At 42.2% G+C, this 12,500-nt stretch overlaps 1 protein-coding gene across 1 annotated transcript in view; it reads left to right on the top strand.

Annotated features, from left to right (window-relative positions):
* The window catches only part of LOC143287260 (uncharacterized), a 56,697-nt gene that overhangs the window by 36,754 nt on the left and 7,443 nt on the right, over positions 1-12,500 (top strand). The window contains exons 6-8 of the mRNA XM_076595208.1: positions 91-180; positions 1,233-1,322; positions 12,277-12,456. Coding sequence (XP_076451323.1) covers positions 91-180; positions 1,233-1,322; positions 12,277-12,456 — 360 coding nt within the window. The remainder of the gene's footprint in view (positions 1-90; positions 181-1,232; positions 1,323-12,276; positions 12,457-12,500) is intronic.

Here is a 12,500-nt window from a genome sequence, read left to right as displayed (position 1 = left end):
AGCGGGGGTTGGGGGAGAGTATGTGTTATAACGTTTGGACATAACTGATACCAGCGTTTTACTTTTCGTCTTTTTTGTGTTTCCTGGCAGTTGGCTCATCTGCGAGCGCACGTGAGAATACACACGAACGAAAAACCCTACACATGCTTGCACGAGGGCTGCGGCAAGGCTTTCACTCAGGTCTCTGTCTGTTGTGTTATTTCTTTTTTTGTCCAGGCTTTGTACATTGGGAAGGCTCCAGGGGACGTGCTAACTTTAAAGCAGCTGGGGCGGGGCTTTGGCAACTTGTTAACATGAAGGACTCATCAGGTAGCTTAGATGGTCAACAGCATCGACAGTCGTTGTCTGTTATGGCACACACAAAAATGTAATGACCTCTGATCCATATAACTTAAAAATAGTGTTTTTCTCTGTGTTTAAAAAAAATCATATAGTGTACTTTTGCTAGGGTATTTACAGTTTCCAATTTGCATCCCTTAGAACTAAAAGTTATGTTTTAAAACACCTCTTTCCATAGACCATACGTACGTGAATGTTGACACGTTATTACTGCCTGTTTTTAGTGAAGTAAAGTGTTGCCTTTTTGAGGGGGAAGAGTGAAGATGTCGTGCAAATGCTTCTCATATTTGAACGAAAACCATTTTTTTTATGGAGAAAATGTGGAGGCATTATTGTTGTGGTATCTGTCATCGTGCTTAAACACTCTTGTGTTGATAGACACAGTAAAAAAAATAAAAGAATAAAATTTGAAAAATTATTTTAAAAAAATTAAATTAAATTAAAAAAACAGTGGGGTTTATACTGATATTTACACCTGTTTCTTGACCTCGACATTGATCATAAAACCAGTATACATTGCGTCAACAAAGAATTTACGTTTTTACTCCTGTCATTCGTGCTAGCGAGTGTGTTTTCCCATCTTGAAATATTTCATCCCGTGAAACATATCATTGTCGGTTTCCCCCGTGAAGATAGTAGGCATTGTTTTATCATTATCTATTTAGTGTACACACACACACACACACACACACACACACACACACACACACACATATATATATATATATATATATATATATATATATATATATATATATATATATATATATATATATATATATATAACTGCTTCCTGAAGCGTGCACAAAATGCTACAGATAGCTGTGTTGGTAAACAGTATTGGTAGCAGGAGGAAGTTAATGACTGTGTTTTGTTGTCTTCTTTTTTTCTAGCTAACGCAGCTCAAGCAACATGTACGAATTCATACCCACGAGAAACCGTATCATTGCAAACACGAGGGGTGCGGCAAGAATTTCACTCAGGTGTCTATTTCTCCGTCCTACTATCCTGTGTACCTTTTTCTTTAGCCTTGGTTATTTTGTGTTTTCGTTTCCTTGTAAGTTGTTTGGGTTTGTTTTGTTTTTTTGTTTTGTTTTTTTTTTTTTTTTTGGTTGTTTTTTTTTGTTGTTGTTGTTGTTGTTGTTTTTTCACGAAAGGTCCATAGATTAGTTCACCCGCTCCTTTGCCCACAAAAAGAAAATAATCTGACCGTAGAAAATTAATGTTTAATAATATAAAAAAAAAACCAGTTCAGTTTGAAAAAAAAGAAAGAAAGATAAGTTATTTGTATGAACTGTAGTGTGGGTTTTTGGGGGGGTTTTTTCGTTGCTCGTTTTGAAATGTTTCTGTTAATGCTTCATCGTACTTTTCAACTTCGCATTTTAAAAACAAAATAGTTGCATAATCCCAAACTGATACGTCGTACTTTTCAACTTTGCATTTTATAAACAAAATAGTTGCACAATACGAAATTGATACGTTACTGGTGTTGTAGCTAGGAAAAAGCGAAGTGAAGAGTTTTTGACTGTGTTACTTTTCAATTACCCCACAATCATCCCTTTGATTTCTTTTCAAGGCAATCGGAATTACGTGCTTTTCATTGACAGACACTGTATAGAATCAATGAGAAAGACGTGTCATATTCATAAACACTTGGCGCAAATCTAGATGACTGTTGAAGCAATCTTTGGCACTGGGTGGCAGAGTGTTTTGATGCCGTTGTAAGTTGGGGCTGTGTGTTAGAATGGGACATGTAGGTGCAAGCCGCGGCTATAATTATGGGATGGAGCGTCTGTTAGAAAGAGTCAGCGATGTATATAAGGATTCGATAGTTGCTTCCTCCAGCGTCACTAGGGTCCATGGCACACCTGTCACTCATGAGCCTTTCTTGCTCTTCGTCGTCCAGTCTCTTCCCCTTCCGGTCCGGTAACCCAGGGAAAACTGGGCAGAGCAGGATATAATACCCACATGCACATAGGTTATCCTGGCACCCACCCCCACCCCCTCCTCGTGCGTCTCTCTCTCTCTCTCTCTCTCTCTCTCTCTCTCTCTCTCTCTCTCTCTCTCTCTCTCTCTCTCTCTCTCTCTCTCTCTCTCTCTCTCTCTCTCTCTCTCACTCATAACCAGTAGACAATCTCAGTCAAGTGACCTTTCTTTTGGGTAGAGTGGAGTTTAATGACCAATCGGCTTTACGCCCTTGAGGTCAAGTTGTTCGTGGCTGTGGTCTCTTCCTTCCTCTTATCCATGTCACCAAAATCTACGAAAGCTGTTGATGGGTTTTCCGTCGAAATGATTGGATCAGACAGTAAACGGTGTCCGTCCTGTGTGCTTTTGTCTAGATCGGATGAAAATCAGATACAGATCCACTCCATGGAGGACAAGATTTTCCTTTCGTGCAGATGGTACACCTTTATTTGGATGAGGTGAGAGGGGAGGGCGGGGTGACAGCTCTCTCTTGTTGTGACTGTCTGATGAATGGTGACTGTCGTCAGAAGAAGGACAAGTCACCCTTTGTTTTGGATCCAGTGATACTCTGTTCTGTGAAATCATCCGCCCCAAGACAGGTTTGACGTACGTCCAACGACAATGGGATTTTTGCTGTTGTTTGTTTTTTTACAATGGCTCTGAACATGAAGTTGTCAGCAAGCAAAACAAAATGGGAGACACCCGAAGATAAATAAGTTTCTAAAGAATGGATTGACAAAACTTAGGTACACAAAAAAGATTAACGCTGAGGTAGACAACTGGAACAGACCTTCGAAGTGCATAGGCGGAACTCTTGAAGCAGCTACTGGGACAGAGGAGACAGACAACTGCCGGAGCAGCCAAGCTACATGAGCGTAACAACCGAAACAACTACTGGAACAGCACAGGCAGACAACTGCCGGAGCAGCCAAGCTACATGAGCGTAACAACCGAAACAACTACTGGAACAGCACAGGCAGACAACAAGTAGCACAGACGAGGTACACAAGTAGAACGGCCGAAACAATTAAAGTGACTGCCGAGATAGACAATAACAGGAACAGCCAAGACAGAGAACAACGAGACAACCAAGGGAGGCAACTTGAACAGTCGAAAAAACAATAAGTGGAACAGCCGAGGTAGATATCAATTGGAACAGCCGAGCTTCACAAGTGGAACAATCGAGATAGACAACTGGAACAGCCGAAGTAGACAACAAAGGGATCGGCCAAGACAGACAACAACAGGACAGCCAAAGCAGATATCAACTAGAACAGCCGAGCAACACTAGTCGAACAGTCGAAACAACAACAGGAACAACCGAAATAATAGAACCGAGATAGACAACTGAAACATCGAAAGGTAGACAACGACTAGAACAGCTGAGGTACGCTAATGGAACAGTCGAAACAAACAACAACTGCAACAGCCAATGTAGACAACTAGACCAGCCGAAGCAGACAAGAACCGCGGTAGACAACTGAAACTGCCGAGTTAGAAAACAGCTTTATGCCACTGGGGTACACAAATGGAACAGCCGAGTTAGAAAACAGCTTTATGCCACTGTGGTACACAAATGGAACAGCCGAGTTAGAAAACAGCTTTATGCCACTGGGGTACACAAATGGAACAGCCGAGTTAGAAGCCACTGAGGTACACAAATGGAACAGCCGAGTTAGAAGCCACTGAGGTACACAAATGGAACAGCCGAGTTAGAGAACAGCTTTATGCCACTGAGTTACACAAATGGAACAGCCGAGTTAGAAGCCACTGAGGTACACAAATGGAACAGCCGAGTTAGAAGCCACTGAGGTACACAAATGGAACAGCCGAGTTAGAAAACAGCTTTATGCCACTGGGGTACACAAATGGAACAGCCGAGTTAGAAGCCACTGAGGTACACAAATGGAACAGCCGAGTTAGAAAACAGCTTTATGCCACTGAGGTACACAAATGGAACAGCCGAGTTAGAAAACAGCTTTATGCCACTGAGGTACACAAATGGAACAGCCGAGTTAGAAAACAGCTTTATGCCACTGGGGTACACAAATGGAACAGCCGAGTTAGAAAACAGCTTTATGCCACTGAGGTACACAAATGGAACAGCCGAGTTAGAAAACAGCTTTATGCCACTGAGGTACACAAATGGAACAGCCGAGTTAGAAAACAGCTTTATGCCACTGAGGTACACAAATGGAACAGCCGAGTTAGAAAACAGCTTTATGCCACTGAGGTACACAAATGGAACAGCCGAGTTAGAAAACAGCTTTATGCCACTGAGGTACACAAATGGAACAGCCGAGTTAGAAAACAGCTTTATACCACTGAGGTACACAAATGGAACAGCCGAGTTAGAAAACAGCTTTATGCCACTGAGGTACACAAATGGAACAGCCGAGTTAGAAAACAGCTTTATACCACTGAGGTACACAAATGGAACAGCCGAGTTAGAAAACAGCTTTATACCACTGAGGTACACAAATGGAACAGCCGAGTTAGAAAACAGCTTTATGCCACTGAGGTACACAAATGGAACAGCCGAGTTAGAAAACAGCTTTATGCCACTGAGGTACACAAATGGAACAGCCGAGTTAGAAAACAGCTTTATGCCACTGAGGTACACAAATGGAACAGCCGAGTTAGAAAACAGCTTTATGCCACTGAGGTACACAAATGGAACAGCCGAGTTAGAAAACAGCTTTATGCCACTGGGGTACACAAATGGAACAGCCGAGTTAGAAAACAGCTTTATGCCACTGGGGTACACAAATGGAACAGCCGAGTTAGAAAACAGCTTTATGCCACTGGGGTACACAAATGGAACAGCCGAGTTAGAAAACAGCTTTATGCCACTGGGGTACACAAATGGAACAGCCGAGTTAGAAAACAGCTTTATGCCACTGGGGTACACAAATGGAACAGCCGAGTTAGAAAACAGCTTTATGCCACTGGGGTACACAAATGGAACAGCCGAGTTAGAAAACAGCTTTATGCCACTGGGGTACACAAATGGAACAGCCGAGTTAGAAGCCACTGAGGTACACAAATGGAACAGCCGAGTTAGAAAACAGCTTTATACCACTGAGGTACACAAATGGAACAGCCGAGTTAGAAAACAGCTTTATACCACTGGGGTACACAAATGGAACAGCCGAGTTAGAAAACAGCTTTATACCACTGGGGTACACAAATGGAACAGCCGAGTTAGAAAACAGCTTTATGCCACTGAGGTACACAAATGGAACAGCCGAGTTAGAAAACAGCTTTATGCCACTGGGGTACACAAATGGAACAGCCGAGTTAGAAAACAGCTTTATGCCACTGGGGTACACAAATGGAACAGCCGAGTTAGAAAACAGCTTTATGCCACTGAGTTACACAAATGGAACAGCCGAGTTAGAAAACAGCTTTATGCCACTGAGGTACACAAATGGAACAGCCGAGTTAGAAAACAGCTTTATGCCACTGAGGTACACAAAGGGAACAGCCGAGTTAGAAAACAGCTTTATGCCACTGAGTTACACAAATGGAACAGCCGAGTTAGAAGCCACTGAGGTAAACAAATGGAACAGCCGAGTTAGAAAACAGCTTTATGCCACTGAGTTACACAAATGGAACAGCCGAGTTAGAAGCCACTGAGGTAAACAAATGGAACAGCCGAGTTAGAAAACAGCTTTATGCCACTGAGGTACACAAATGGAACAGCCGAGTTAGAAGCCACTGAGGTAAACAAATGGAACAGCCGAGTTAGAAAACAGCTTTATGGCACTGAGGTACACAAATGGAACAGCCGAGTTAGAAAACAGCTTTATGCCACTGAGTTACACAAATGGAACAGCCGAGTTAGAAAACAGCTTTATGGCACTGAGGTACACAAATGGAACAGCCGAGTTAGAAAACAGCTTTATGGCACTGAGGTACACAAAGGGAACAGTGGAGTTAGAAAACAGCTTTATGGCACTGAGGTACACAAAGGGAACAGCGAGTTAGAAAACAGCTTTATGGCACTGAGGTACACAAAGGGAACAGCCGAGTTAGAAGCCACTGAGGTACACAAATGGAACAGCCGAGTTAGAAAACAGCTTTATGGCACTGAGTTACACAAATGGAACAGCCGAGTTAGAAGCCACTGAGGTACACAAAGGGAACAGTGGAGTTAGAAAACAGCTTCATGGCACTGAGGTACACAAAGGGAACAGCCGAGTTAGAAAACAGCTTCATGGCACCGAGTTACACAAAGGGAACAGTGGAAACAAACACGTACAGCAGGGGAGGAAGACACGCGCGACAACCTGAACGATTACTGGAACTGACGAGACAGACATCAACGGAATCAGTTAAAGTTGTCAACCGGTACTGTCGGAAAAAAAAACATCAAAATAATGGAGAAGCCGAAATAGACAACTATAACAGCCAAGGCAGACAACAACTAGGACAGCCGAAGTAGACAAGTACTAGAACAGCCGAGATAAACACCTGCTACAGCCATGGTAGACAACTACTGGAACAGCCGAAAGAAAGAAACAACAACAACAAAAACTGGGTGGGACAAGAGAAGGAAGGTGATGCATCCTTCACCACCTCCACCCAAGCGCCGATTAGGCACAGCGACGTGAAGAATAGTTGAAGCTAAACCACGAGCGGTTTATTGCTTTATCGGGCAAGGGGGAGGGAACGATAAGATCAATTACAGACTCTCACCTTCCAGTCGAGCTCACTGAATTTCTTTTTGGTTTAAATAATCAACGGCTTCGTTATGTTTTTCTTCCTTTTTTTTTTTCTTTTTTTTTTTTCTTTTTATTTTTTCTTCTTTTTTTCTGGACCTCAAGACAGCAGGTCCGGTCCGAAACTCAGGTGTGGTTGGGTTTGTTTCTGCATTGCGGGATAGTGGGACAACCATGAGAAGATAAACGCTTCTGCAAAGATAAAACGCGTGTTAAGTCTCTGTGTGTGTGTGTGTGTGTGTGTCGGGGGTGTGGGATTGGATGGGGGTTCTGGGTTCTGTGTGGGGGGTGGGGGGGGGGGGGGGGATGAGGGAGAGAGGAAGAAGCTGTAACAGGAAGTCGGACTGGGAAGGGCGATAACTTCGTGATGATTATGCACACTGCGATTCACGCCATGGCATTGTCCACGTCAGCCGCCCTAGAGCGCGCTCTGCACTGCGTACTTCAAGGGAACAGCTGGACGACAGCAGTTGTGGGTGGTGGCCACACGAGTCTGTATGCATGTATGTATGTATCTATGTATGTGTGTCAGGCCACGTGAATAGTATGTCTCCTCCGGCTGGCTGTTGTTGTCAGGTCAGGGTCTGAGGTAGGTGGTGTACTTGAAGCTCTCTCTGTCAGTCTGTTCCTCCATCCATCCACCCGTTTACAAACCCATCTCTTGTCTGCTACCCAATCCCCGCTCAGGAAAACTCTCTTGGCCGTCTTGCATTTCTCTCCATTCTAGCACCGGTAGTCCATTGTGTCAAAATATCACATTGAACTTCAACTTGGGGATGGGGGGATGGTTGGGGGATGGGCGACGCTGCTTTGCTACATTGATGTAGTAATAAAAGGCTAACAGTAAGGTTTTAAGCAGACGATTGGTTTTTTTAGTTTCTGGTAAAACTTTTTCCTCAACTCAATATCAGCTCATTTGGGTTTTTGTTGTTGTTTTTTTGTTTGTTTTTTGTTGATTTTCTATTTATTAGATTTGAAATGCGTACCATAATATTCAGGTCAGCATTATAAGAAATTCGTTTCACCTCTTCAAAACCAGCTTGTAGGCTAAGGTTATGGAAAACTAAATGTCCACAAACCTGTCTTCTATAAACTCCATTCTGTTATTGACTCACTTCTTTGTGTCACTGATCTCTGACTTCTACTTTTCTTTTCTGAGGGAGGGGGCTATCTACTGTCCACCAGGATAAAAGTTATGCCGCATCCAGCGATGCTTCACAGGTTTTGGTTGTGTTTTTCAGTCAATCCACACCCACCACAGTTTACCTTGTGTTTCCTTACAGACAGTATCACACACCACCTTGCAGCTACGACCCACACAAGCTTGAACATGTGCTATCGGATGACAGTCCAGTAATACATCTACTTATCCACTTTTGTCCAGGTGTTTAGCCAAGGACCAGTCACACAGATGCAAAAGGAAAAGAGGAGCAGGAGAAGAAATATGGCTGGCGGACATTTGACCTCCAAAGTGGACATGATATTGTGGGACGATGACTAAAAACGTTGAACACTCTTTCATGTTTTTGGGGGTTGTTTTTTTTGTTTGTTTTTTTCTTCTTCTTCTTCTTGCATCAGTGCTTTTGCTTCACAGGACGCTTCAGAACTTAGAGAATATTTCGACTAAAGCAACTGTGTTCAGCGACATGCAGACAGTCCGTATTATTCGTCATCTGTGCCAGCTAAACATTTTGTTGTAGAATTCTAGGGGAGACGTCAACACAAGTATCAGTCACTAGAGTTGGTTTTGGGGGGGTTTTTGTTGGGTTTTTTTTTTGGTTTGTTTGTTTTTTGTTGTTGTTTTTTTCATGGGCAGCGTCACACTGATGATGCAGACTAAAGGCAGCTGTGCAGAATCATGGATGCGGCTTGACGATGCGTCCTGTGCTGTCTTTAATGTCTTGCTTTGCTGTCTTTTTTTGTCTTTTCTTTTACATGAACGCTTCGGAAGACCATGGAGTATCAGACTGCGTTAGAATCGTTTAGGCTTAAAGTAAAACCTTTAAGTTCGTAAATGAACAGCCCAAAAATAGTGAAAATGGTATAAAGGAAGGTTAGCAATAAAATAAATAAATAAAAAGCAGTGCGTTACTTTAATACATTTTTTTGTCAGCTTACATGTACGTTTAAGTGTGTTCTTTTCTTTTTCTTTTTTTTTCTTTTTTCATGATTGCCTCCTGCCCACCCTCTCTCTCTCTCTCTCTCTCTCTCTCTCTCTCTCTCTCTCCCTCTCTCTCTCTCTCTCTCTCTCTCACCCCAGACCTAGAACCACTTTCACTGTAAACCCTGATGAATATCTGCATCCGCTAAGGCTCCACCCACCACCACCACCCTCTCTCAAACCTTTCTTTCTTTCTTTCTTTCTTCTTTGCTTGCACGGAAAGGATCTGTCTGATAACGAAGCTAGGTCAAGCGATCTCCTCTGACCCAGCCGTTCTGTTGCCCAACGCGCGTTCTCTCCACAATGCCATGCCGTGTTGCCGCCACCACGCCGCCTGGCTCCATCCTCCCCCTCCCCCTCCCCCTCCTCCTCCTCGTCCTCGTCATGCCAGTCTTCTTCTTAATGAGTAGTTGAGAACAGGGCATCTCGCGAGAAACAAAAATGGTATGGCCAAAGCAGTAAATCCTATTCTCTAAAGTTTCAGCCTCCCCCCCCCACCCCCCGTCCCCCCTCCACCCCTGCCTCCAACACACACACCCCGCCCCCCGCCCCCCCCCTCGCCCCCCCCAACCGAAAACCAGATTGCGGATCGATGCGGGTGTAAGCTTTCATCAGATTACTGTGTACATCTGCGTGACTCTACAGGCCCCTCCAAAACGTTTAGTTGACTGAATAATTTAACTAATCAGTGATACTTTTAACAGCAACTGGAAAGAAAAAAAAAGAAAAAGAAAAAAAAAGAATAGAAATACAAGTGTATCAGTGAAAGTTAAAGCAGCTCATTTATTTCTCGCCGTGCTAAAACTCCACCTTCTGTCTTGGAGCTAAGACGCTTAAGTCCGGGGAATTGGCAAGAGGTTAAATCAATAATGCAGGAGTTGAATTCAGGGAGAAAGATTAAAATCCAACTCGTAAACATTTCAAGACTCCTGAGGCCTCTTAGGGCACGTTAGTGGTGTATAATTTTGTGACGTTGTCGAGACGAAACTAGCTTAACATAAAAAAAAAAAAATAGCGAAGGAGGACGGGGTGGAAAAAAAAGATTAAAACAAAAAAACAAACAGTAGCCTTCAATTTCACAGTTTCTTTTGGCGCTCTGTTTCCCATTGTTTGTTGTTGGGTTTTCTTCTTTTTCTTTTTTTCTTTTTATTTTCATTTTATATATTTCATCAGAGGTATGAAAGAGTTATTCCTTCATGATTTTTTTTTCCCCTGATGATCGCTATTAGCTGTTGCTGAGTCTCGGTGCAGTCAGTCATAATACAGGATAATTATTCCCGGCTTTCTAGTGACTTAAGGTTATCCCTCTTCACAAAACCAGTAAACGCACTCAATGAAACGTGATCAGCACACTACAGGGGGAGAAACAGGTTTCAGGAAGTGAGAGGGGGGGGGGAGGGGGAGGTAACATTTGAAGAATGTAGTAAATACCAGACAAGAATGATCACTCACGGCACAGCACTATGAATGAATAGATAAGATGATAAATAGGTAAACGAGCTAATTTAAAAACATTTTTAAAATGATAGTTGATAGGTAGCACTTTTGTGGTTGACTGAGTATTAAAAAACAATACATTGAAATAAATATCGAAATTTTAGTTTATCATGTTAGTAAATGATACACAATAAATTATGACCGTTCAGTGAGTTTTATAGAGATGTACTGAAATATGCATCATTATGTTTAGCAGGTTGCCAATACTCAGGTTCTTTTTTCTTCTTATTTCTTGTGAACAAAAAATGCATTGGTCTGAGAACTTTTTTTTGTTGTTGTTGTTGTTTTCAAAAAACATAAAAAAATTATTTTCAAACGCATGAGTTATTGCAATGAATATGAATCATACGTAGTACTGAAAATATATAAGCATCCTTATGAGGGTAGAAGCAAGAAGAGTAATTCTTTTTTTCAAAGTGAAGAAAATGTTTGAATGTCAGACCAGAATTAACGCTATATGGTATCATGGCCTTCCGAAGCGGTACAAACAGTTTGACTCGCTCTGCAATGCAAACAGCAAGTTTTCAGGCCCAGCTGCCATTGTCTTTCTGTTCCCACAAAAGCCTCTGATATCAATCAAAGGGGCAGGGACAGCAACTCTACAACAGCGTCAATTGAGAACGCTCACTAGATTCGGCGGGTACGAAAAGAAAATAATAATGTTCTTGAAAATCAAATAAAGAATTGAATAGAAAATAATGAAATCAAACTGGCTGAGGGGGAAGGCAGCCATGTTGGTGCCAAACATGTGCTGGTGACAAACTGTTGTGTAACTGTTTCCACCAATTGCTGCTTGTCGGTTTGGGGGGTTGGTTTGGGTTTTTTTCCTTGCAGAGCGAGGTCGTAAACTGTCATTAAAAAACAGGAAGTGCACGCATGGATGGGATTGTCAGAACTAGTTGTTGCTGCCCTGTGAGAGTTTGACAATTCAGCTGTTGTGTTCCTGGCAACCCTACTATTGTCTTCCTTGTGGGCTTTAGGAAGTGAACGTTTTTTTGTTGGTTTTTTTTCGGTTTTTTTTTTTTTAAGTTTCCCTCCTTTTCCGTTGGAGTGTGAAGACACTTCGGAAATGAGGACGATGACAGTTTATCTTGTTTTTATTCCTTAATTCAGGAAGAGCGAAAAGCTGTTTTCTGATTGTCTGTATAAAAAGAAATCAGATTGAAAATATTTCCCATCCACAGTTTCAATGTTGAAATGATGGTGGGAATTGTGGGAAGAATTTTCCTCCAATCGTAGCTGTGACCATATTTATAATTTCGTTCGGTAAGAATGAGTAAACAGCCGTCATTAAAATTTAATAAAAAATATTTAAAAAAATAAAAAAAGAGAGAGAGAGAGAGAGATTTAACAAGACCTCGAAAGAAAAGAAAGTACGCTTTTTATACGTGCAGAGAAAATGCTTTGTTTTTTAATTCATGTCCTCATTTCTTTGCCAGTATTCACTTTGATTTTTTTCTCAGCTGTGTGACATGTCGTTTTTATGATAATAATAATAATATGATGATAATAATAATAATGTATGTGTGAGTGAGACTATGCGTTCGATGACATCATCATAGTTTGTGACTGTTTGTGTGTGTGTTGCAGCTGTCTCATCTTCAGCAGCATATCCGCACCCACACTGGGGAAAAACCGTACAAGTGCATGCACCCAGGGTGCGGCAAAGCTTTCTCGCAGCTGTCTAATTTGCAGTCTCACTCACGCTCACACATGACGGACAAACCTTTTCGCTGTAACTCCTGCTACAAGTGCTACGCTGACGAGCAGGTAAAGTCCTTCACAGTCACTGGGGGGTTGGTCAGTTTTGGCTC

The sequence above is a fragment of the Babylonia areolata genome, chromosome 11 (assembly GCF_041734735.1).
Source record: "Babylonia areolata isolate BAREFJ2019XMU chromosome 11, ASM4173473v1, whole genome shotgun sequence".
Lineage (NCBI taxonomy): Eukaryota > Metazoa > Mollusca > Gastropoda > Neogastropoda > Buccinidae > Babylonia > Babylonia areolata.
This window is presented reverse-complemented; position numbering and strand designations above follow the sequence as displayed.